Source organism: Myotis davidii, unplaced genomic scaffold (assembly GCF_000327345.1).
Source record: "Myotis davidii unplaced genomic scaffold, ASM32734v1 scaffold332, whole genome shotgun sequence".
Lineage (NCBI taxonomy): Eukaryota > Metazoa > Chordata > Mammalia > Chiroptera > Vespertilionidae > Myotis > Myotis davidii.
Window position 1 is genome coordinate 6,120,349 of NW_006285779.1, and position 27,406 is coordinate 6,147,754.

Here is a 27,406-nt window from a genome sequence, read left to right on the forward strand (position 1 = left end):
TAGGGAGAGAAGCGCTGTTGGCTTTCTTACCCTGATGACTCGGGGCTGGAGACACCCAAGACTGAATTAGAGCAAATTCAGAGTCGCACTGTACCTCACTCTCAGCCACGAGGAAGGGGAGATGGAAGGTGGGAAGGTGGGAACATGGCGGTTGATCCAATATGGCCTTTGAGGAAGCATTTTCTCGCCCTCTGACTTGATTAAAAACATCCTTCTGGCAGCAGGTCCTAAAGTTAATTTAAGAGGCAACGAAGAGAGTTGAGGGTCTTGATGCTGGCACAGTGGAACACGGTTTGAACATTCCGGTTTCCAGTTGGTACTAATGGTCTCTGGAGAAGGTCAAAGGGTGGGCTGCTCAGTTGGAGCTGTAGCCTTCCCCTGTACCCCATCCCTGAATATGGGGGGGGGCTGAACTCCTACAGTAACTACTGGAGATCTTTTATGGGGCTATGATCCATATCCCCAAACCCAGCTATCTTGTGCTACAGTCAACATTTTCCTGCTGCATTTCCCAAGACTTTTTTTCCCCACTGGGGATTTGTACAGCAAAATACCTGCTTGTTACTCTTTCTTCCCCTTTCTCCATCTGGGCTGCACCTGGTGTTTTGAACCCTGATGCTTATTATCTGGCACCTCGATGTCTGATTAAGAGGTCCTGTCGCTGCACAGGAGTGCCCCTGTGCATGTGTGGGCCAATGGCCAGTGTAATTCTGAGCAGTGGAACATAGACTTTCATGGAGAGAGGACCACGCACCAGGAAGGTTGTCCTTTTAAGGAGCTGTGACAGTCTCCTCCTGTTCTCAGTCTTCCTTGCCTCCTGCTAATGTGAATGAAGCTGTCCTGCGGGCCCATTGGTCTCCAGTAGGGGGCGCCAAAGGCACCCACCTCAGGGCAAGGGACTCACTTCTTGCCCTTCACTGGCCATAGTAACTTAATGTTCCAAGCAAGCTCAGGCCACAGCCCCCAGCGGTCACCTTCATGATTGAAACTCTTCTACCACATGCGTCCTGGACCTCAGGTGGTCCTGTGATCTCGGGTGCAATGGGGCAGATGCAAATAAAACATTCCAAGGAAACAGCTGATCCTCCGCCCCACCTGCCCTCTGAGATCCTTCAGGCGTGCTTGGTGTTGGTGTGTTCTTTGAACTCATTAAGAGCTCACAAAGCCAAGGAACATCAGAGCTAGAAGAGAGAAATCTTGAGGAGCATCTGGTCCAACCTCACTTCATCTCCGACACGCACATGCACACTTAATTTACAGATGACAAAACCGAAACCTAATAAGGGCAAGTATCATGTAGCTATTTGGTGGTAGAGATAGGACTGGATCCTAGGGATTCCTAGTCCTCTACTCAGAGCTCTTTCGGCTCCGTGACCTGCTTCCTCTTTACTATGGAGATGGACATGTGTTCCCTGCACAGTATGTACTCATAATTCTGATTGATCAGAAATAGGTCAATTATTGAATGTAGTAATTTGGGGAAATTTCCTTTGAGCCTGTTATTTAGAACGAGGAGGTGAGCAGCAGATAGAGTTCTTATAATGTACACATACAGGCAACAGAAATTCCTAATTATTATTTCCCCTTTCTCCATTATCTTACCTCAATATTCCAAGTGGGTTTTTTAGGCAAAAGAAGTGCACTCCAGTTTCTGTTCCTACATTCAGGAATCAGAAGTGTCCACTGCCTCAGAGTATCTTGAAACCCAGGCCTGCAGCTCTTCCTTTCTTTCGTTAAGATGTGCTGGGGTGGGGTCTCTCTGTCTTGCAGTCACACCGCAGCCGGTGGGACCTCCAATACTCAGATCCTGGGTGAAGTGGAGAGTGTCCGACCAGTATTTGCCCATTTCCCCAGTCTTGCCGCTCCCAGCTCAAGGTCAGAGTGCTAGGATGTTCTATTTTTGCAAAATCCTTGTGTTAGGACTTCTTGGGTGACGTGGAAGATACTACCATTTCCATTGCCCTTTTTCTGTTCTGTGAATCTGGCTGTCGACATCTGAGCTGGGGCTGGGAAGGAGGTTTGCTGAGTGGCCTGTGGGCTGCCCCCTCTGTTTCCCCTTCCACCCTGCTCCCTTGCACACTGTGTGACGTTCCCCTCGGACGTGGCAGTGACCCTCAGGAGGAACCAGTGCTGCCACACAGAATGCCAAGGGGTGGATCCTCTTCTGCCCCTAAGGCTCGCCCAGGGGATGATTGTTGCCAGGGGAGATGCTTGAGTCTCCTCATCTCCTTCAGGCTCACAGAAAAGTTGGGTCTTTACCTTCAGGAGGCGGAGGGAGGCAGTAAGATAATGTGAACCACCAGGGAGCAACAGTTCCTCCTCTAAAGTGGGGTCTGAGAGGCTGTGCTTGAGATCCGGGCCAGCTCCCAGCTTTAGCTAAAGAGCTGCGCCAGCATTCCCAAAGCTTGGTCTGGTTCTGGACAAGGCCTGAGGAATATCTATAATAATAAAAGTGTAATATGCTAATTAGACCAGATGTCCTTCCAGACACAGCCGCTGTGGGCAGGGCCAAGGCAGAGGTGGCAGAGGCCCCTGGCCATAGTGGTGGTGGGTGGGGGCTGAGGCAGAGGAGGGCGGGGGCAAGGGCCAAGGCCCTTCCATGAATTTCGTGCATCGGGCCTCCCCCCCACCACCACCACAGCGGCAGCAGGCGGGGGCTGGGGCCAAAACCCTTGCACGAATTTTGTGCATCGGGCCTCTACTAATTACATAAAAGGCAACTATAGCACAGGCTCTCTGTTTTTTGGTGTGAATGGGGAAGAGGATTTAGAGTCTGAGACGTGGCATTAGACACCGAGAAAACAAGAAGTCGCCTCTTTCTTGAGCCCCACTAGAGAATTACCCGTACCCCACTCTCCCTGAGCAGACAGCCCAGGGTAGTGGGGAGGATACAGGCTTAGAATCTGGCTCCCCGGCTTACTGGCTTAGAGACCTAGACAGACTGCTCAACCCCTGCATGTCTGTTTCCTCCTCTGCGAAATGCTGAAGCTGGCGACCCTGGGAGGAGGGTAGGATGGTGAAGATCAAGGAAGACCATCTTCTACACGCCTCTGCCCTTGGTTAAATATGCAGAGGTATCGGCTGGGAGGAGATATTCTTGCAGGACCACTGGAACCCACGTTGGGCCTCTTCCCAGCAAATGAGGCCGAGTGTCCAGGTTTGTACATCAGCCTCCGCTCACGGCAACGTTTGGGCTGACGGACAAGGCCTTCTTGGCAGGGCTCCTTCCTTGCTGTCTTCCCTCCCCCACCGTGGGGCTTTCATTTTGGGGTTTTGCCATGCTTGGGGAAAATAAATTTTACAAGTCCCAGGATAATTCTGAATGTGATGGAAGGCCCTGAGCTATTGATTCCTCGGGAAGGATCTTTGTGCCGGGAGAAGCCTTCCTCAGAGCCCAGTGATTTAAGAGTGCTGACAAATCCGTGTTCACCGAGCCTCCTGCAGGCTGCAGATACAGGCTTCCAGGCCAGCTGGGGCTCTGCGAGGGATTTCTGGGGAGCCTGGCTGGTTGTTTTGGGGACGTAAACCTATGAACTCTCTTTAGGTGGAAATATGAAATCAATTGGCTCATTATCACACCAAACGCACCCTGGACCACTTAGGGCATTTAAGAAATAGGAAGCAGCAAAGGGCTGGGAGGTTGTGTTTAGAAAGTGTGTGTAAAGTTGTAAAGGGGTTGCGGAAGAGAAAGGCAGGAAGATGTTTTCCCACTAAATCACTCAAGATCTTGACCTTACTGAAGTCCTTGGGCAGTGACTTTAGGGGTTGCTTTGCATCCCAAGACATTTGGCAATTTCTGGTTGCCACTACTTGGGTAGGGAGGGCTACTGGCATGTAGTGGGTAGAGGTCAGGGATGAGGCGAAACATCCTACAGTGCACAGGACTGCCCTCCGACAAGGAAATGTCTGGCCTAAAATGCCAATAGTGCCAAGGTTGGGAAACCCGGGGCCGGAAGTGTTGCAGCACAGAATCAGAGCACGTGAGAGGCGGGAGGGGTCTGAGAAGTATTCTCATCCGACTGCCCCACTTCACAGATGAGGACCCTGAGATCCAGACAGGTGAAGGCACTAGTCAGGGTCACACAGCAAGCAAGCAGCAAAGCTGGTCTGGAACTCGGATCTGCTGTGTCCTGAGATGGACTTCCCCCAAAATTGTTATGAAGATTAAACAGGAGCTGTGAAAATGCTTAGAAACAGATACAGAGACTAGTAATAAGGCTATTATTAAGAATTGGGGAGTTTGCAAAGTTCTGGCTATGCCACTGGCTCATTGCAGATTATTGGGTGCATCATTCCCACCCCATGCCTCTCTGTGAGTGTGTGTTCCGGCTGGGGGGCGGGGGGGGGGGGACGGGTGGTCTTAGCAAACGATAAGTATATCATAATCACTATCTTTAGAGAAAAGTCCAAAGATTTGCCCTTCAAAAACCCTAGGCGCTTAAAAGATAAAATTTTCCTTGAAAGAAATCATGTTGACTTGGTAAGAAGTACAGCATTTGCTTCTTGGAAAAGTTCCAGGACCCTAGCCTTGTAAGATGGTTCCAGCCCAGGAAATCTGATCAACATCCGGAGGAGAAACTGATAGCTCCACAAATGACTAGCCACTAGATTTGTCCCCACTCCTCTGGGAAGGGGAGGTGGCGGCTCCTCTTCCACCCTTTCCTGCTCAACACTCGGCAGCGGCAAGTTCTGCAAGGAACGTCAAGGAGGAATGGCAAGGAGTGTTTGTTAATTAGTAAACCCTTATTTACTTAACAGGCATATACTTAAAGATCTCTTCCAAGGGACATCTAGACATATTACTTTAATTAGCCACAGAAGAATCGCGAGTGCAGAGAGTATAAAATGACCCTTGCTGTTGTTTCCAGTTACTCTTATCTTTGTTTGCACCCGACACGTACAGTGACAAGGTTGCAGGGATCACTGTTGAGCTCAGGGTGTCCCACTGACCAGGGGAGGGACTGCAGGGACTCCCTTCCCTACCAGCAGCCTCCACCCACCTGGAGAGCAATCCCAAGGGGAGGTGTCTTGTTGGCTGGGACCCCAAATCCTCCCCGCCCCCACATGGGAAGAGGGGCGCTTGTAGGATTGGTGGGAGCAGCCTCTGTGGGTGTTTTCATAGAAGGCCTATCCCTGGTCTTGCCCTCCTTGCACTCAGGAATGAGCGTAGGGAGTCACTTGAGACTCACCTTAGAGGACCAAGGTTATACCGCTCCTTTCCCAAATTGGGGGTTGGAGGTCACTCCATAGATCTCATTCCTGTTTCTCCATGAATGTTCTGCATGTCCGGGGCAGGCCCTTTGGCCTCGGGAGGCCAGTCCTTGTAATCAGAGGAGTGGGCCAGGAAGGCCTTTCATCACCAGCAGTCTCGGCTTTGTACTGTAGTCGTGCACCTCACGTCTGAGAAGCTATGTATATCCAGGTGGGGAAATGAGAGTCCCCGAGGGAGAGGTGCGGCCGTGTGAGCAGTGTGGGGGGAAGCACTGTGTCTCTGTTCTCAGCTGTAACTTCAGTGCCTAGCAAGGTGCTCGGCATATGAAGGGGCTCCCTGGTGCTCAGTGGGTGAACAAATGCATAAGTGAGCGCAGGTGGCCGTTCTGGGGCAGAGGTGGTTCTTGGTATTAAAGCGGATCTTCAAGCTGGACTGGGTCAGTGAAGCCAGTTTTCCTTCTGGCTCCTTCTCCCCAGAGCTAGCACTTGGCATCAGAGCTCTATAAACTTCCAAAGGTCCCACTGATCAAGCAGGGCCCATCCCACGAGCTGGTGGCCAGCTCTCAGCCTTGAGCAAAGCCAGGCATCTCTTCCTCTTCATGCTCTGGATGCTCATTCCACACCCCCTCCAACCCCCACTCCTTCCCACCAGGCTGCTGCAAGGGGCTGAGTGCAGGTTCCCTGGCTCTGAGCAGATACATAGATGGTCATTTGGATTTCCACTGAAGACAGAAGATGGAGTAGATCACTGCTTCACAAAACGATTCTGGGCGGATGCTTTTAAATAGCAAGGTCCACAATGCATTTTAAGTGATTTCGGAAACAATCTGACCCGTAGACATGCAGGCCTGGAAGAGAACTTTGGAGGTCATTCCCACGCCATGCCCCACCCCCACCCCAGGATGTCCAGATCTCGCTCCCTTTCCAGAAACTCGGCCAGCCTGGTCGTCCTGCACACTGCTGCCCCAGATCTAAAATGCCCTTTCTAAAATGCAAGTCCGATCATGTTTTGGCCCAACTTCAAAACCTCCCCACTGGCATGACTCCAGGCTTGGTACTTTGAAAAAGCAGGTTCCCCAGGCCCCAGCAGCTGCCTCCATGCAAGACTGTCTCTGTTTTCTCCTGCATCCCACCTTCTCTCCCACTTCATACCCCCTCCACCATCCCAACACTGCATTACAGCAGCAACAACTGCATTTATGGCATGCACCAGTAACGCACTGTCACAGCCATGCCTTGGACCCGTAGGTCTCCAGCACCGGGGATGCAGCTCCCATTGGAATCTCTGTTCCCCTTCTCCAGGAGCCCTTTCTACATGCCCGTCCCACCCACCTTGCTAGTTCATGCCTCCGTCCTATGGCCTCCGTCTGGCCTTTGTACCTGTTCCTACTCTGAACTTCTCCCCCTTGTGTTGTGGCTCACTCCTGGGAGACTGCAGGCTCTTTGGCTTCAGAAGCCATGCCTTATTTATCATTTCCAACCTGGCCCACAGGCACCTACAAAATGCTTGAAGAATGAATGTGTATATTACAGTAAACTGAGGGGTTCCTCATTTGAAAAGCAGTATTTTGAAAGTCAAAGAACTCCACTAGGTTCCTAGACAAATTAGAAACAGAAGCAAGCCTATTCTTCAAAGTCTTACAGGCCCTTGCGTTCCATTCAGCATTTGGCAGCTACTCCTGGAAGGGGAGCACCTGGTGGGCCTGGACTCCACCTCCTGAGATGCCTTCATTCATTCAACCAACATTGATTAGCTGTAGTAATAGTCTGATTGTTGATGCTGCTGCTGCTGCCTACCATGTATGGGCTTTCTGTTTGCCAGGCACTGTGCTCAGCACTTAACACTGTCTCATTTCATTTCCCCTGTTACAGACGAGGAAGGCTGAGCAGTTAATAATACTTATTAAGGACCTGCTATGCCTTGTGCATAAGGCTAGGAGACTGCATTTGTCCTCTCGCTTTCAGAAATGCCATTTCATTAGCCTGCTGGTCTCTGTGGCACCTCCTCGCCTGGGTCCCTTGAGTTTTCATCTGCCTTTTCTGGAGCAGGACCAAGTCTCCTCTCTGTCTGAGTGCAGCTGCAGGCAGCGCCTGGAGCTCTCTCCAGGTAGAGGGGAAGAGAAGGCAGCCTGTATTTCCTTGGTGCTGGGAAGATGCATAGGTCATGGTGCCCCTGGGAGGTGGGAAGGTGCAGAAGGTCTAGCATTTGTCTTCCAGGCTGGCAATGCAGAGGACCAGGATGGGGACAGGATGGAGAAACACCAGTGACTAATGCCAGCAATTGAGACATTAGAATGTACACTCCGCGGGGGCAAGGACTTAATTTTATTCTTGCTGTTTTCCCAGCATTCAGAACAGTGTCTGGCATAGAGTAGGCACACAAGAATATGGAATGAATGAATGAGTGAGTAAGTGAGTGAATGACTGAATGGCAGCCTTCAGCTGTCTCTCCCACTTGAGCCAAGGCATTTGCTTCCAGTCCCAGCCCCTTGGCCTTGCTCACATCCTTCTGCTACAATGTTCTTTCCTACACACCACTCTTGCCAGGTCATTCTCGAACCCTTCTGGCTCCTGTCTCTCTCAGGCCTCCACAGTCCTTCCCAGCCTCCTAAGCCACACTCCTTCCACCAGTTGTCCTGCCCCCATCGCATGCTCCAGCTGCACAGAGCCTCATTGAACCCACACAATCCTGCTCAGCCACTGTGCACATACTGGCCCCTCAGCCTGGAACACTTTCTCCACCTTATCCCTCTGGCCAGCTCACCACCGCCTCTCTCTTAGGCCTTCCCCTGCTGCCCCAAGCAGAGGTGCTTGCTTCATCCACTGTCTTCCCATCTCACATGGTTTAAGACAAGGTTAGTATAGTGAGCAAGACTGTTTAGTGTCCAAGAATACCAATCCTAGAGCCAAATGGCTTAGGCACAAACCCTGGCCCCACCATGTACTAGCTGTGTGACCTTGAGCAAGTTACTTAACCTCTCGGTGCCTTCGTTTTCTCTAATACAAAATGAGGACAATAGTAGTACCTACCTCACAAGGCTACTATGAAGATAAAATCTATATGAAGGGTTACAATGATATCTGGCACATATGGTAGGTGTTATTACTACTACCCATTCCTCACCTAATATAGTACTTGTCACATGAACTATTCCTCAGATAGACTTGTTACATGAAATTGCAGTAAAAATTCCCGTTTGTCTTGTGTACAGGGTCCCATGAGTTAGGCTAAAGAGCGGCACAATCAGCTCTGAGATTTGGGAAGGGAGCTCTGATAGCCGTGTGGAAGTGAGGTGAGAGGAGGGGGGAGCAGTTGGCAAGTATTGCTGTTGTCTGGTGAAAGAAAGATAGAGGGGCAAATCCCTGGCAGTGGGGACAGAAAGACGGGGCAGTTTTGAGAGAGATTCGTGAAGCAGAATTAACTCAGTGAGCCAGTGGTTGCAAAGAATGAGGAAGAAGAAAGTGCCAAATATGACACCAGATTTCCAACCTGAGTGGCAATGTTGGGATTTGAAGGGGCCCAGGGAATAGCATCCCGCTTCCCTTCAGAATCAGGATCAATGGAGAGAGAGAAAGGGGGAGGGAGAAGGGAGGAGAGAGGAGGGGCTCGGGCAGATGGAGATTAAAATGCATCATTACAGATACAGCTGTTTGGAAGGCCAGGCTCTGGAGTGGGGTCCATGGGGCCTGCGGCTGGGCCTGCACCTCCAGCTGCAATGCTCCTGGTGGGTGGGGGCGGGGCTGACCCTGCTTGGCCAGGCTCAGCACAATGGCAGAGTGGTCTGCAGGGAGGCAGGTGCCGAAAGGGCTCTCCATGCCCACTTCCTCCACACTGGCCAGTCTGATGAGTCCCTGCTCCTGCCCTGGGGAGGAGAGTGGAAGGGGAGGAAGGAGGACAGAACGTTGCACTCATCCAGGTCCCTCAATCTTGACATTTTGGGCTGGATAATCCTTCATTGTGTGGCTGTCCTGTGCCTTGTAGGATGATTGGCAGCATCCCTGGCCTCCACCCACTAGATCCAGTGGCTCCCCCCTTTCCCTGGCTGTGGCAACCAAAAGTGTCTCCAGATATTGACAAATGTTTGGGGTCGGGAGGGACGGGGAACAAAGTCGCTCTCGGTTGAGAACCACTGCTCTGGTCTAATGAAAGTCCCTCCAGATGGAGACCCGAGGAGTGGGAAATGACCGCTTCCCCCTCACTCTCCTCCCAGGAATCAGGGCCTTTCAATAGGCAGAGCTAGAAGGGCACACTGGGGTGACAGCTGGCTCCTCAGACCTTTGAGGAGTCTGCTCCCTGTCTTCTCTTCCTTCTCTCCTCCCCTGCCTTTCCTGTCCAGCTAACTTTTGAGCATCCTTTGAGGTTTAGCTACATCCCTGCCTGGAGGAAGCCTCTCCCAGCTAATTTAGATATCTGTGCTCCCGCCTCCACATCACCCCTCACCCCGTATTGCAAATGTTGGCCAGCTTTCTCCCTGTGACCCCGTGCTGCTGAGCACAATCCGGTCCCCAGGAAGTGAGCTGTGAGCGAATGAGCCAGGGCAGCTTCGCGTAGCTCCTCTCCTGCGATGCCTTCATTCTGGGCCTTCCTCTGTGGGTGGGTCTCTGTGCAGATCCGGAGGCCGCACGTGCAGGGTGGGCTGCCCCTGCAGCTGCCCCCCTCCCGCCAGCCCCTGCCCTCCTGCAGCGTCTGGAAAGGCTCTGTGCCCCCTGCTCATTCCCAGTATCTGAAGCATTCAGGGCTGTTGCCTTTGTGAGAGCTCAAGGTGGTGTCCTTGGCTCTTTCGATAATTGCTAAATAACTGCTTGCCCTGGAAATTGCCCTGGAAGCCTCTCCCCACAGCTGCCTGGCCCCACATCAGAGACCTAGGTTGCTTGGTTACCAGTTTTCAGACCCAATTCAGGAAAGTCCCGAGGCCACAGAAAACTGAGTTTGGCTGCATGTGACCCACGGCCAGTGTCTAAAGGCTCTCTAACCTTAGCACAATCTGTGGAAGGAGAGGAGGCACGCAGTGAGCGCCGTCTTGCCTGCCCCCCCTGAGGCCTTCACTAGCTCACTTAACCCTAGGAACCGTGGTCCATCAGAGGGTTCCCATGTTACAGATAAGGACACTGGAGATCAAAACGATTAAGGAACATACCCAGGGTCACCAGAGAGTTTCTGGTGGAGTTCAGATCCAAACTCAGGTCCCTGACTCCAGGCTTTGGGTTTTATTTTTTCTCTCTTCATCCCACTGAGGCGTGTTCAAGAAGTTTGCTTAGAGAGCATTTTTAAGAAATTATTACTACAAAGCAGTTCTTCTCACTGCCTGAAACACAAGTCCTACCATCTCTCGCCTTTGTTGAGGCCCCTCTTTGTCCCCTCCCCCATCTCCCCTGCAGGAGCAGACCACTTTCCTTACTGGGGCGCTGACATGCTGGCCCTGCACCCCTCTGCCCACCCTCTGGATGTGTAGCCTCGCCCCCTGCAGGCAGCTCTGCCCTGGATGTCCGCTCCCGTACACTTATACTCCTTACTACCCTGGTGCCTGAGAGCACCACTCACCACGCTCTGATGCCGGTGCTTGACACACATGCATTCAGGAAAACAAAGTTCAGTCCAACCTACTTTTTAATTCTATTTTTAACCTTTCTTCTGAAAGACTCAGATGTTCACAGGGATGTAAGAGGAGGTTCCCTGAGCCAGCCGTGTAAAAGGAGAGGTCACTTGGGGTGCCCACTGCCCCGTACTGCCTCAGGCAGCACCCTCCTGCTCTGCTTTCTTTCCCAAACTCCCCATTCCGCCTCCTCCTTGGACGCTCTCTAGCTAAATAGATTTTCTTCATATACTTCAACAAGCTGGTGATGAATTTTAGTAGCAGAAACATTTTTCACTTCAAATCAGATTGCAACGTACACTCCCATCTGGGGACCATGCGTCTGGGGCAGTGGCTCTCAGCCCCAGGCTGCCCATCAACATCATCTAGGAAGTTTCTAAAAATGGGCAGCACTCACCCCCCTCCCCCCCCACACACACTCCCCACCCACCCAATTAAGTCTGAAGGACCTGGGCAGCAGCATATTTCTAAATACTCCCCAGGGGATTCTGTTGGGCAGCTCGGGTGTAGAACCGTTGGTCTAGCCTTGCTGCTGCGAGTGAAGCCTGCAGACCAGCAGCCTGGGCATCGCCGGGCAGCTTGCTAGAATGCAGAATCTTGGGCCCCACCCCAGACCTACCAAGTCAGAATTTGCATTTTACAGGGGCTCTTCCTCCCAAGAGTATGTGTCTCCTAAACTCTAAGGGTCCCCATGAGACTTACCACCAGGGGAGCAATGGGCAGTGGCAGCTCGTCCCAGGCTGACCCCTGAACCTGTCTCCAAGACCCCCTTTTCCCTGACTTCCCAGTGAGCCAGAGCAGGCCCGCCTGCACTCATTCTGTCCCATAACGCTTCTAGGGAACCGAAGCAGAGCAGCACCGAGGCCCTCTCCCGTCGCTATCCTAAGCCCTTCCTGGTTTCACTGTCCCCACCTTTCATAAATGTAAAAATAAAACATTTGCATTTTACCAAGATCCTCTGGTGATTTGTAAGCATGATACACTTTGAGAAGCATTGCTTTAAGCAAAGAACAGTTTTTAAATAACTGTATGACACGTTGCATTTGAATCACCTGAAATCTTATTAAATCGCATATTCTGATTTAGTAGGTCTGGGGTGAGGCCCAAGACTCAGCATTTGAACAGACTCCCTGATGCGGGTGTGGGGACCGTTCTGAGCAGCCAGGACATTGAGTTGCGTTTCAATGAGTTCCTTCATCTGAGCCCTGAAAGCAGAGGGTAGATATTTACAGATCTTTTCCTAAGTTTCCTCACCATCACTGTTTCCTGATCCACCATCAGCGCAAGCCCACGGCTTACCCTCTAACGAGCCAGCACTGAGCAGCCCCAGTTGGTGCACCGGGTGCCTCTGTCAGGGCAGAGGGTAGAAATCCAAAGTGTATGCCCGCCCTGCCGACCCTCGCCCACCCCCTCGGGGGGAGGCCATGCATGCTCTGCCCAGGACAGGTGACTTCAGGTTCCCCAGCAATGGTGGTTGGTTCCTCTCTGGCCTTGGCCCCCAGGAGGGAACTACTGAAAAGCCATTGAATTGGAAAATATGTCTAATGTGCTCAGAAAGGGAAAACCCACAGGTTGGTCTGAAGTTTACAGAAGCAACTGGGGAGAAAAACTGATGGGGGCTGGCTTTTCTTTTCGATCCTTTAATCCATTCCAGAATTGTAGAGCTGAAAAGGAACTTCAGAGATCTAGTCCCAAACTTTCATTTTGGAGAAGAAAGCTGGGACCCGATGAGACTGTGGCTTGCTCTCAAGGTCACCAAGCAAAATAGGGGTCAGCCCATGGGTGTAGGATTTCTTTTTTTTATCTTGCTTTAGGTTGTTTTTCTAGAAATGGACAGGAGTAGTTACTTCTTTCAGACGACTTCTTTAATTAAGAGCTCTACTTTTCACAGAAAAGGTAAAAATCAAGCGGCTGGATCATGGTTCTCGCCCCTTGTGTCCTTCAATAAAAAATTTCTAACAGTTACTGGTGTCACCCTTAACAGGGCCTGCCTCCTGGGGGGCAGTGACCCAAATTGCAGGCACGGTGCCCGGAAGGAACGAACTAGCTTCCGGAAGGCCTACCTGAGGCCACTCTTCTCTTTCATGCCCATTGCAACGCTGTAAGCTGATCACAGTTCTCTTTCAAGCCACTGACAATCAATTGGATTTGGATCTCAAGCTGAAACGCTTTTGCCATCCCTACAATAGAGGTCATACCTTGAAAAGCCGAGTGACCTTCAGATCCTCGCTACATTGCAGCATGTCTGCACGGGTTCGTAAAGACTCTTTAGCTTCTCATTTCCGACCCCTCCAGCTGCTCATTAATCCAATTATGAGTTTCCTTTATCCAACCAAACTTCCTGCCGAGTTGCAAACTCTCCCCGCGACGCGTTTGCCTTTGGTAATTAGCCAGCCCGGTGGAAGATGCTGTCTTGTTCAAACGTTTCTGTAATTTGGACTGACCTCACTCTGATCGTGCAACAGCAACACGTGCCGTATGAGGACACTCCAGGAGCCTCCTTCCCACGAAGGCTCGCCGAGGCTAGCTTCTGCCCTGCTGATGGAACCCTGCCCCTGTCTCTCTCCAGCCTCTCCCACGAGGTGGTAAGGAGGCTTCTGAGTCATGTTAGCTCTGAAGTGCGTGGGCCCTTCATGTTGATCTCTGAGTCCCGAACCAGAGCAAGCTTATTTGCTGACAGGCGCGTCCGTCTCCATAACAAGAAGTCAGTCTTCAGATCTTCTCTTCATTAAGACATCAGCCACACTCAGCCTCGCTCTCGGCTGCCAGAGGCACTGACAAGGCAGCAGGAAAAGTTCCATCAGGAAGGGGTTTGCTGCCTTCGGAGGCACCGCCTTGCCTGCGGGAGTGGACCTGCTCAGCCTGTGCAGGCCTCGTGCCAGCAGAGCCTTCTCAACAACACTCTGTGATTCTGATTCGAAGCCTGCGGGCAGAGTCTCAGGGTGGTGCCATCTGTAGCGTTCTGAGTGTCTCCCTTGCCAGCGAGGAGGGGGTGGAGTCCTTCCAACTCCTTGGCCATTCTCATCTGCCTCCTGGGCGTGTGCCACAGGCTCCCATGGCCCCAGGCTGCTCGGCAACACCCTGTTATGTTAGCGATATAATAATGAATTATACAATGGATTATACATAATTAATTTATAATAAAGCACGCACGCAACGCTTTAATTTCCCCAAGTGAATGATGTGCTGCCCGCCAGGTCCTGCTGGGATGCATTCCCTAACTGCCTCCTTGCTGGTCTGGAGGCCATGGCCAGCTGTCTACGGAGGGTCCGTGGCCAGGGAAACCTGCTAAGTCAGGTTCCCTCCAGACTACCTCTGGGGTATGGGCCACAGAAGATAATCCTTCATGCCTCACTGTTGTTCTAGACCTGGACACTCGTGGGAGTCTCACCCCACCCCTGGACCACTTAGAAGCTGTTATTTTCTTCATTCTTCCAATCTTCCTTCCAGAGTATGGGAGGTGCCAGTGTATTTATACTCTACATTCCCTTCCTTCATTCACCCACTCAACAAATACCTATTAAGGGCCTATTATGTATCAGATGCTGTCCTTGGCTTAGAATACATAAGTGAACAAAACAGCCGAAGATCCTTGCCCTAGTGGCACTTACATGCTAGCAGAGGGAGACAGACAACAAATAATAGACATGACGAATAAATGTGTTACACAGTGTGTCATATAGTGACAGGTGCTATAGGAAAAGAAAAGGCGGGGCAGGGTAAGGGTGACCAGGCGTGATGGGGGCAGGATGCACTTTTAAAGAGGGAGGTCAGAGCAGTCTTGTGGAGAAGTGGCAGTCTAGGCATCGCCAGGCCCTCCGTGAACGGGGGAGAAAGGCACTTCTGGGTCTACCAGGGGTTAGATTTTCCCGGGCTGCTTTGACTCTGTTTCAGTAACATGTGTCACTTTTGGTTTCAGATGTTCAGGATGTTTCCGTTCCTGCTGCTGCTGTGGTTTCTGCCCCCTACCGAGGGGTCCCAGCGAGCTGAACCGATGTTCACGGCAGTCACCAATTCGGTTCTGCCCCCTGACTATGACAGCAACCCCACCCAGCTCAACTATGGCGTGGCAGTTACTGATGTGGACGATGATGGGGACTTTGAGATCGTCGTGGCAGGGTAAGTGCCTCCCACCTTGAGTTTGATAGATACATCAGTCAGCTTTTACTGTGATGAGGCTGAGTGACAACTCCCAAATCCAACGGCTTGCAACAACACACGTTCTCACTCATAAGTCCTAGCTGGACTCAGTGGATGCTGGTGTGCTACTTCTTTGCCTTTTGTTATAGCAGTGGGCGGGGTGGCGGTGGGAGGGTAGGTCCAAGAAAGGTGTTCATTCCACGCGCTTTCCAGGGAGAAAATTTGAATGCTTTTCTTCAAGGTCCTCTCTTCATATCCTTAGTTATGCAGGTGTAGTTACTTCCTTATCAGTGGAATTCTAGAATCTCTGTAGGAGGGGCTTCATGGTGACAATTAAGAGATGGGGATGCTCAGTCTGCCTTTGCACAGCATTTCACATAACACTAAGGAAACATTAATTGTCCATTTCAAAGAAGGAAGGAAGATGGAATTAAGAGGGATAGCTAACCTTCCTCTAAAACATGCCCTGGTCCCACTGCTCCCTTCTCTCCTGAGAAGCAACATTGTGTAGCCAGAAGAGCATAGGATTTGGAGTCCAAATAACGAGTTCATGCCCTAGATCTACAACTTTCTAGTGGCATGGTTTTGGTCACTCCCTTATTTGTTGAGATTCAGATCATCTGGGGACTGTAATGCCTTCTCGCCCGGAAGCCTCCATAGTAGGCCATTTATTGCATGGGACAGTGCATTATAAATTCTGCCAATTACATTAATAATTATTATGTACTGAGCACTAATACATACCAGGCTCTGTGCTGAGCCTTTCACATCCATTGCCTTATTTAATCTTCCTGACAACACTATAAAGTAAGTTACTATCATCCCCATTTAGAGAAGAGGAGATTTGGGTTCAAAGATGGTGAGTGGCATGCCTTCTGTCAAGTAAATGGTAAGTAGAGGAGCCAGGATTTGAACCCTAAGGCTCCCCAACCCAACAGCTGCTAAAATACATTGTACAAAGTTTAGTTATCACTTCAAAAAATCATCTTAATAATAAAAGGTTAATATGCAAATGGTCATCATGCTGTGACGCCATATTGACCCATCAGCAGGGACCTGAGGCTGCATGGTGCTGGGCTGGGGCCGGGACCTGAGGCCACATGCCTCCTGCTCCGGCACCAGGGCCGGGGGACCTGAAGCTGCGTCCCCTGCCCAGCAGGGCTTGTGGCAGGGGGATGGGGGAGTGGCAGCTGGGTCTTGGTGCCGCCCAATGGGGGTGGGGCTTGCCGGACACTTCTATTATACAGGAAGGACAAATAGCAATATTAAAATATTTCCTCTAGCTGAAGCCAGTTTGCCTCAGTGGATAGAGCGTCGGCCTGCGGACTGAGGGGTCCCAGGTTCGATTCCAGTCAAGGGCATGTGCCTTGATTGCGGGCACATCCGCAGTGGGAGATGTGCAGGAGGCAGCTGGTCGATGTTTCTCTCTCATCGATGTTTCTAGCTCTCTATCTCTCTCCTTTCCTCTCTGTAAAAACTCAATAAAATATATTTTAAAAAAAGTATTTCCTCTAATTGATTCCCTTTTAATGTGCATGAATTTTATGCACCGGGCCACTAGTTTAATCAATTAAAAAACACTACAGGGAGCTGTCAGCCTTCTTGTGGGAGGCCTGAGCTTTTATGGCAGCACTGACCAAAGTAACTGTCAGGTAACATCATTGTAGCAGTTGCATGTACCAGTAGAAAGCATTGATCTTAGAAATGGAAGGCCTGGTTTTAATTCTAACCATATCATCCAGTAACTGTGAGCCTTGTGCAAAGTACTTAGCTATGTAGGTCCCACAGGGTATGGCTGGAGAATAGGCTGACCTTCCCCACCTTATCGCCTGATAGTCCACAAATGGGCCCTTTGGAACACGTTGAAATCCCCCGCCTACACACAGGACAGTGGTGAAGATCAGTAGTGATGCTGTATAAAAAAGATACTTTATAAAGTGTATTTCTTCTTTCTGTTCCTTTTTCCACCCTGTGAAGAGTGGAAGGGACTGCATTCTAGACCTAAAAGTCTGGATTAGCAAACCATCCAGTAGAACTTTGTGTGATGATGTAGTTGTTCTGTGCTGGTACTGTCCAATATGGTATCCACTGGACACCTGTGATGGTTGAGCACCTGAAGTGTGGCTGCTGTGACTGAGGAACTGCATTGTGAATTTTATTTCATTTTAATTATTCAGCCACATTTAAATCAGCACAGGTCTGGGCTTTCAGAAGGAAGAACTAAAGAGCAGAGTGTGGTAGAAAAAGGAAAAATGGAAAAGGTTATAATGACCCTATGGCCTGAGGTGACCTGAGGAGGGTTGAGGCCAAGCAGCTTGTCTGTGTTCCTGTGACTGTCCAGTCACTCTCTGAATCAGAGAGAAGTGCTCCTGACCCAGTCCTGCCTCCTGCAGCCATCTACCACTCTGCCAGAGTCTCTGGTTAAAGGACTTCAATGCATTCGAGATGTTCTGGTTGGCCCTGCTTCCTGCTAGGTAACACCAGCCTCCCCTTGTAGGGCCTGACAGAGGACAGAGAACAGTGGGTAACCATCTGCCTCCTCCTCCTGGGCCCACAAGTTACTACTGTGAGCATGCTCTCCTTTCTCCGTGGACAGGGGGCTTTGAGCGCAGGTCTCCATCCCACCATCCTTAGATGAGCACCGGACCGCCACAGCTCCTCCCATGTGGGCAGCTTCTTTCTTTCCAAACGCCAGGCATTCGTTTCACCTTCCTTTTCAACTAAGTCTTTTGCTCTTTCTCTCCAGAAATTGGCTTTTGTGTCCTCTAAGGTAGAGAAGTTAGGCCATCATTTGTAACCAGCCTGGAGTAGATGTCTATGTCCAGCTTGCTGCCTACCGTGGGTCGGGTAGCCCTTTGGATCCATCCTCTGGAAACCAGAAACAGACCATCTTGGGTTTTGAACCTGGGTCATCCTGAGATCAGGGAAAGACCCTGTCTCTTCTCCCAGGGCCAGGGTGATGTGGGCAGCCCCTGTCTGAGAAAGCCTGGGTTGCAGGGTGTTCTTCTGAAAGATGATACTGCTCACCCCAGCAAAGAAGAAGAGTTACATAGAGGACAAGATGGCAAAATTGGGCAGCCTCCCAGCTCCAGGTCAGGCCTTCTTTGTGACTATTATGAAGCATTGTGAGTTCTCAGGGCATCGGAAAGTCACGTTCTAATTTAAGTACCAAAATACATTCCAATGGCAAATATAACTTTTTATTATCTCCAGCTCAGGATGATTTGTCACTGTCTTCCTCTTTGGGCCGGATAACCACGGGTTGACTATATAGACGTATTTAAATCAGGACCTTGGGAGGTCATTCGGTTCACCCCTGCCTTGCCTTCCACTTAGGCCACGCCTATAATTTTTGGAGGCTCCCTGCAGGTATTTAGAGCCTTCCATAAGAATGTGTGCAATCTCTCTGTCATCCAGCTCAATTACTTATGTCAAGACTCTATTTGACTAATCTGATCCCTCATATTAGAGCTTCATAAGCCATTTCTTTTAACTTTAGTTTTGCTGTTGTCTTTGAAGATATAAACTAGAGGCCACCATCCTTTCAATAATGGCAGCGAGGATCACTGCCCTGCCTCTCATTCCCTATGCACTCCTTGGCAACATTTCTGACTGATTTTTATTCTATTTCATCTACTCTACACCCATATTTAACTCTGTTTCTTCTCTGTTTGATTATAGACTCTCTGTTTAAGAATCACGTAGCAGGGATTGAAATTTTAAAAAATTGAATGTGAATGCTTTTACCTGGGGCACCTGCAGTCCAGCTTATTAGAGGCTCACTCTCTATTATCTTACAGACCTTCCCATTCGTTGGCCCCAGAAGGCATTTACGTTTTCCTTCTGGGATAATGTCCAGCTCTTCCGCTTACAAGGTGCCCACACTTGAACTTGTCTTGGATTTGTTGACCTTGTAGTGTGTCTGATTCAAGCCCTGTTGCTTGGAGTATTTACTCTTTGAATAGGTTTGTTTTGTTTTGCTTTTTCGGGAGCCTCGTTCTGGGTATTGACGGCATTGATTCTGAGCATGCTGTGGGTGAGTTGTATTGTGTTTCTGATTCTTAAGTTAATTGTGATGGACGGTGTGTGCATACATCTGGCTCTGGGAGGAGCAGAAAATGACCGCCCTTTGTTCTGTGGGGAGTGGGGGAGGGAATGGGTCAGCTCTGCTCCCCGCACCTCAGCTGGGCTAGTGTCACCGCATGTGGAGAGCTTATCCATTGACCTGCGTGATTGCAATCTGTTTACAGTCTCCACCCTGCAGAGTGAGGGAGGGTTTGGTCACCCCCAGAGAAATGTGCACATGCACAGACCGTTGAGGATATTCAGGACTGGTTCCCCTTTTCTCGGCGGAACTAAACGCACAACCTTCAGTTTCCTGTCGTCTGGAAAGGAATGCCTGTTGGTATCAACCTTGCACAATTCCTTTAGAGCAGCTTTTGTTTCCTGGGATATCCCCAGAGGTCTGTCTGAGGTAACCCCTGAACCCTCCCTACCCTGTCAGTTTCCAACAGGAGTTTTGCTCAAATGGAAAGATTGTAGTGGTTGTAAACTTTAAATCACAATTTAGATCTTTTTTTCCCCCCCAAAGAGCATTCATTTGATATAATCTTAATGCATTCTTCACACTTGGAAGGATTTCATTTAAAGGGATGCTACGTATCGGAAAGCTGGGTTTCATTTTTTTCTTAATTTTGCAACTATGTCAGAAAACTTTTTTAATTTGCTGAAGTTAATTGAATTATTTAAAAGGAAAATTGTACTCAATCACCAGATTAATCATAATTACATAGGAGATATTTTTCCATGATACATAATAAAAACAATGATAAAGAATAAGATATTTGCCTGTGATTTAACCAAAGCAGCATTTGCACATTTTATTATAAGTATATATAGGTAGATGAAACATATGTAGATATATCATATATAGTATATATGTAGTAGATAGATGTAACATCCATATAAATATATTTAGATATATGTAGTATAGATGTATATATACACATATATACACACACTTCTAACGAAATGGGAGAAACCATTTTGAACTTCCAGTTCTAACTGCTGCTTTGTGAAATATAACATTTTAATAGATTTGATCACCAGTTTCTCTAGAGCTTAAGATGTTATATTATTTCATTTAATTTATCTTTCTTTTTTAATTTAAAATATATTTTATATTTGATAGCACTTAAATACATTTTATTGCAAAAAAATGCACACGGTATAGATAAAAGTAAAAATCTAACTTTACTAATCCCGACCCCTACGCTAAGCCTATTCCTGTCCTCTTCCAGAATAACAACTGTTTTCAGTTTGGTGTTTATACTTCTAGAAATTTCTATGTAACATATATATTTATAAAATATATAATAATTTTTGGAGGAATCAAACTGATGCATATTGTTCCAAACTTGCTTTTCTCACTGTATAATATGTTCATGATTCAAACATATAGCTGTGGCTTATTTTTTTAAGTTGCTCTGTGTGAATGTACCACATTCGTTTTACCCCTCCTCAAGTAACATTTAAACTGTCTCTAATCTGTGACCATTACAAACATGGCTTATGTCCATCCTTACATACATCTGCAACTATTTCTCTGGGATCAATACCAATAAGTGGAAAGGCCGGGAATGACATGTATGTTTCAAATCTTAGTACATATGGTCAAATTTTTTTCCAGTCTTAATCTTTTTCTATTTATTCATAACCTAGAAAAAAAAGGTGAGCTTTGGGATTATTGAATTCAACTGCTGCTCAAGCACCTACTGTGTGTACAGCCACATCTGTTCCAGGGTCTGAACTTCATCAATTTAGATCCAATAGTTCAAGAAGCAGGTAGGGACGAGGACCCCATTCTACATCTGCAAAAGGAGCTGCTTCTGTTAACTGGATTGAGGAGCTTCAATACTTTCTAATTTAAACTGCTAGAAGAACTTCCTCTAAAGCCTCCTCTGCAAAAATATATTTCAAAAATATATTTCTTTAACCCTGGAATTCATTGTTGTCGGTATCATGGAAGAATGAAAGGGGGCGGGGGCGTGCCAGTTCTTCTGCTTGGTTAGGCAGGGACTGCCCCTGATTTTGAATACTAATAAGACATGAGCTGGAGCAGGAGCCAGGGCTTTTTAACCCATTCTTAAAACTTCTAAAAAGGTTACTAAACAATGTATGGCTGGTTTTCCACCCTTTCTCCAGCCCTGGGCAACCATAAGCAATGGACAAAAATTCCACCCCCACCCTAAGTCACAGACAGCTCAAAGGCCTGAGGCCTCTATGTGATTACCCTAGCCACACACGCATGCTCAGAGCAAGGTGTGGTGGTCAGAATATTGGTCTTCCAAAGATGCCATGTCCTGATCCCAGAACCAATGAATATGTTATCTTACATGGCAAGAGAGACTTTGCAGACATAATTAAGTTAAGGACCTTGGGATGGAGATGGGGAAATTATCCTGGATTAGCCCAGTGGGACCAATGTAATCACAGGATCCTTAAAGCAGAAAAGGGGGTCATAGTGATGCAATGTGAGGAAGACTCAACCCACCATTCCTGGCTGTAAAGGTGGAGGAAGGGGCCATGAGCCAGGGGATGTGGGTGACCTCTAAAACCTAAGAAAGGTAAAGAAACAGATTTACTCCTACGGCCTAGAGCAGTGATGGCGAACCTTTTGAGCTCGGCGTGTCAGCATTTTAAAAAAAAACCCTAACTTAACTCTGGTGCCGTGTCACATATAGTAATTTTTTGATATTTTCAACCATAGTAAAACAAAGACTTATATTTTTGATATTTATTTTATATATTTAAATGCCATTTAACAAAGAAAAATCAACCAAAAAAATGAGTTCGCATGTCACCTCTGACACGCGTGTCATAGGTTCACCATCACTGACGTAGAGCCTCTAGAACACAACCTGGATCTCAGCACAGTGAAGCCACGGTTGGCCTTCTAATATGCAGAACTGTAAAATAATCCATTTGTATCCTTTTATGCCTCTAAGCCCAGGGTCATTTGTTACAGCAGCAATAAGAAACTAATATAGTCGGGAAAGGTTGGGTGCTTGGTGTCATTTTTCAGAGAGGTGATGCCCATTACCTCAGAGAATTTAATAATATTATTTTAATAACTTCGCAGCGGTAACATAAATAAACCACCCACAGCATATTATTTAAAAGAATATATTTAAGATTAATAAACCACCAACTAAAGTATTATTTTTAACCAATGGCAATCCCCTGTCTTAGGAACATGTGAAGTTGGGGGAAGAATCCCTAAAATCACCCTTTATTCCTTGCTGACCACCGGTATCAGTTCACCCTGCCGCTCACTGTGTGACACCCAATGCGGTGGATGGTTGGAGGTGGGGAGAGTGATTCGGAGCTTTTAAAGCTCTCGCTGCCCCTGGTGGGAAAACACAGCCACATCGGATGAGGGCCATGGACGGCCTCGGAAGGACGGGTGGCCTCTCTCCAGGTCAGGGAGAACTGTAGGCTTATTTGGATTTTGTGTTTGTTTTAAATTATTATTTTTTAAATAGCATTTTTAAAAAACAGATTTTCACAAAGTAGTGAAGAGTGTTTATAAAAAGCCATTCCAAAATAGTAATACAATTAAGACTAAAATTACCTCTGCTGAAAACGCAAAGCTGCTTTTGGTAGTCTGACTTTGTCATCCATTCAGAAAGTGGATGTATGCCCTGTCTCCAGTAACTTTCCTTTAAGTCTCTCTTCTCCTCATTTTTTTAAAGTCGTGAGCTGGCTGGAAGACCTTCCTTGTCCCCTGAGTCCCTCTTCGGGCTCCCAACGAAGGCACAGGCACACAGTAGGCTGGAGAATAGGCCGACCTTCCCCACCTTGTAGTCTTATAGCCCACAGGCCTCCTTCCCCCCTCCTTCCCCCCATCCCCTTCCCCACCGCAAGCACACCTCATAGTTCTCTTTGGAGCACATGCCATTTCCATTCCCAGGATCACTTCAATATTATTGATTTCAGAGATGAAGGGAGAGGGAGAGAGAGAGAGAAACATCAATGATGAGAGGGAATCATTGATGGGCTGCCTCCTGCACGCCCCCAACTGGGGATCGAGCCTGCAACCCTGGCATGTGCCCTGACGAGGAATCAAACCATGACCTCCTGGTTCACAGGTCGACGCTCAACCACTGAGCCACACCAGCTGGGCAGATCACTTCTGCTTTGGGTGGCCAATCTGACCCAGCCTCCCTTTCTTGCATTTCCCCTCACATACCCCTTCTCCTCTGTCTCCTCCTGACCTGGTGAGTCACTTTCTTTCAAGAATGCTGTAGTTATGACAGTTTTCCCTCTGAGGAAGAAGTTACTTTGGTGGTGCAGGTATCTAGGAAAACATGCAATGATATGAAGAGGCTAAAACAATCATTCCCCATTTCAGATTTTTACCATGCATTCATTCCCTTGTGTACCTATTTGCAGACTAAAGTTATAAAGGAACAGAGGGCAAAAGAACATATGTCTTGTATTTTATTTAAATCATCTCATTTTAAACTATCACAGCAGCCCATACGGTATGTAGTATTTAGTTAAATCTAAATTATATGTTTTTTCACATTTTAACATCACTAAAATTGAGATGTGACCTACACTTGGCAGCTTGCATTTAATTGTGTGTGTTTTTTCCTTAGAGATATGAAAAATAATGGTGAGTCTTATCCCTGATGACACCTCAGATTTGATGAAAACATTGTAGATAGTGTTGTCCCCATTTTGCAGTTGGGGGAATTGAGGCCCAGAGACCTGCTGAGGGTCCCAGAGATGGTGAGAGGTAACTGTTATTCTGTATAATATGCCTGCGAAGTTTGTTAATTATGTTGTTCAGGCCATAATCTTTGTTAATATTTTTCTTCCTGTAAATAACGAAGAGACTTGTTTTGAAATATCCTACTGTGGTAGTGCATGCTTGCTTTTTAAAGAAATTGATTGGTTGAGGAGCTTTTTAAAGAGGGGGGTGTTAAGAGAAGATTCTTGTTTTCTAAATCCCACTTTTTGCCTCTATCTTTGTTCTGAAATCGTTATTTGTGAGGATATATCACAAAACCACCCTGGGTCTATCCATGTCTTTTACCCACGAGGAACCTGCGAGAATGGAAATGGCATCCATAAATAAGTAGAGGAGAGGACCCTGGAGGCATCAAAGCTACGGCTCCTGACGTCCCCAGACCTACAGGTCTCCTGCAGCTCTTCTTTAGTGCTGGGAGCACTTGGCATGCTCTAAAAAATCCTCCCACCCCCTCTTTTTTCTAGAGCTACTTTCCTTATCTAATGCCCAAAGTAATGACTTGTAAATTTAGGCAAAGGCAGCCCTTTGTAGGCCAGAGCAACCACCCTATCTGGTGTGTGTTGCAGACCAGAGCATAACTATACCTAGCCCCAGAGGAGATTCTATGGCTCTCTAGTCACAGAATCTAGTCACAGATTCTTAAGAATGTGTAAGAGCAGTTGATGATCTGTAATTAGTGTTCACCTGTGTTTCTGGAGGAGTTTTGCTAGCTAGATACTGTGGGGGAGGGGAGACCTCAAAACCAAAGAAATATCATAATGTTATTTAATTAAACAGTAAACTTCCTACATACACACATTGACCAAGAATTATTTCAAAAATTTCCCCTCTCACATTAGCTTGCAGACTCCTAAAGGTAGGAACTTTCTCCTAACCCAGGGGTGGGCAAACTTTTTGACTCGAGGGCCACAATGGGTTCTTAAACTGAACCGGAGGGCCAGAACAAAAGCATGGATGGAGTGTTTGTGTGAACTAATATAAATTCAAAGTAAACATCATTACATAAAAGGGTACGGTCTTTTTTTTCAATAGTTTTATTCATTTCAAACGGGCCGGATCCGGCCCGCGGGCCTTAGTTTGCCCACAGCTGTCCTAACCTGTGCACATAGTCAGTATTCAGGGAATGAATGAAATTAAATAGGCCAGAGTCTTATGGATGGATGGAGGATCTTAGGTTATTTAAAAAATTAAGCATTAGCTATACTCAGAAGGGATTGTTTCAAGAACCTTAGGTTTGAGAGCAGCACCAATCAATTCAGTAAATAAATCCTACATTCCTACCTGCATGTGCATAGCTACGTGCTCAGTGCTTTGGCAGATACAAGAATACATTCCCTTCCTTCAAGCCATCTTAGTCAAGAGAGCGATAAGGCACATGTGGAAATAACAGAGCAGAATGTCATAGGAGCTATAGAGGAGATGCTCACTTCACGGTCAGCACACTTATCAGGTTCATTACCCAGTGAATATTCCAGTTTCTTATAAACACTGCATTTCATCGGAGATTGTGGCAATAGGCTTTTTTCGCCTTGTATGGAATTTCTCTATGAGGTTACAGGTCTGATCTTCTCTTATCTCTGTGTTCATTTCCCTTTCATGAAACCACAATCATTGCTTGCTGACTGAGTAGTCCCAAGGAACTGCCGTCATTGAGCCTCCAGTCCTGGTTCGTCCTGGTTCCTCTTTAACACCTCAGAGAGGCAGTGAAATGCTCCATGATGCACCACTCCCCAGCCTTTTAAAAATTATACTTTTCCATCAGTCATCTATTGTTCATATCCTTCCCTCCAAGCTAAAGCGAAGTATGGAAGAAGAGGCAGGGGAAGAAATCTAGCCATTTCTTCCAACCCCCTCCAAATAAGATAGACCATAATTGTAGTCACTCCAGCATTTTTGCAAGTTGCTTCCCGAGTCTGGGAAGCTGCAGCCGCCCCAGACTATAGAGTGGCTGCACTCCCCCAATTCCCCCATGGGCCACTACTCCATCTGGCTGGCCTGGGAGGGCCTTGGTTAAAGACATTTCAGCACCGGATTCCTGGACAGCACCAGATCTATGGACTAGGGGCCTAGGCTCAGAGGCTGAACCCTGTCCTTCCCACCTTGAATACCAACATGCAAACCATTTTGCTTCCACAAATTAGGAAGACTTTGAAAAGTATGGCAAGTATCATTATAAACGTTTCCTTTCCAGACAGTTTGTTGATGTCAAAAGGCAAGAGCTAGCGACATAACAGATATCTCCAATTTCCAAGGACATTTCTAAAATCTACGTCAGCGCTGCCTGGTGTACTCTGTTGTTTGGAACACCATCCCATACATGGAAAGGTCATGGTTTTGATTCCCGGTCAGGGCACATACCCAGGTTGCGGGTTCAATCCCCAATCGGTCAGGGTGTGTTGGGGAGGAGGCAACTGATCGATGTTTATCTCTCTGTCTCTCTTCCCCTTTCTCTCTAAAATCAAATTTTTAAAAATTATTTAAAATCTAAGTCTTTCAAACATATCTAACATTTTATGGGAAAATAAATATTTAATTAAAAAATTTGGAAGTAAAAAAAAGGACAAGTTTATGCATGGTTCAAAAATCTAGAGAGCTAGCCCTGGCCAGGTTGCTCAGTTGGTTGGTGCGTTGTCCATGCACCAAAAGGTTGCAGGTTTGATTCCTGGTCAGGACACATACCTAGGTCGTGGGTTCAATACCAGTCTGGGTGTGTATGGGAGGCAACAGATTGATGTTTCTCTCTCACATCAATGTTTCTCTCTCTTTAAAAATAATTTTTTTAAAGCATCTAACATTTTCTTTTAATCTAGAGCGTTAAAGAAAATTTCAGGGACACTAGTTACTTTCTTATGTTAATTAAAGAATAATATTTCCTAGGTTGTGGTGAAGACAAATGAGATAAGGCATGTAAATTGTTTATCATAGCACGTGGCACATACTAAATGCTCATTTGTTAGTGTGTTGAAGGTGATTATATTTATGTAATACCTAACATAACAGTAACAATTTACCTGGACCAACCCTCATCTTAGAAAACCCAGTGTCTCTCTCTCTGTCCCCTTTTCCATCAATGAAATAATATGGCACTGTGGGACATTTTTTGTTTTTTAATTAGAACTATATATCATCTGTTGTTAATTTTTAGCACAGTCACTTAAACATTTTTATATTGTATTGTCTGCGGACATGCAATTCTAAAATAAGTTGTCTTGTATTTTACTTGGTTTCCTATAAATCAATGTCCCACCTCAGAGGAAGTTTATTTACCCCTATTATGTTAGTCAGCTCTTATTCATTCATTCCACAATTTTTTATTAAGCTACCATTTGCCAGGCACCTTGCTGAGCCCTGGAGGTCAGTAGTGAACAACAGCAAATCCTGCCTTCACGGTGCTCAGAGAGAATCAATATGCCTGATGAATTAAAGAAATTCATACTTTGGGAAAGAATTCAACTTCCTCTAACCAAATCTTTTTTCAGAATTCAGAATTTGTAACCAGGATCATTTCTCATTCCCACTGTCCATTCTTGCCAAAAGACGCTAATAAGAAATGGAATAATAAAACAAATGAGATAGAAAAAAGAAGGACATGACTGGGGCAACCTATGAATTAATCAGCCCCTGAATAATCAAGAGGTGATAT

At 47.3% G+C, this 27,406-nt stretch overlaps 1 protein-coding gene across 1 annotated transcript in view; it reads left to right on the top strand.

The window, feature by feature from the left end:
- CRTAC1 (cartilage acidic protein 1) overlaps positions 1 to 27,406 on the top strand; it is a 130,809-nt gene that overhangs the window by 2,470 nt on the left and 100,933 nt on the right. Inside the window, exon 2 of the mRNA XM_006756581.2 lies at positions 14,725 to 14,924. Coding sequence (XP_006756644.1) covers positions 14,725 to 14,924 — 200 coding nt within the window. The remainder of the gene's footprint in view (positions 1 to 14,724; positions 14,925 to 27,406) is intronic.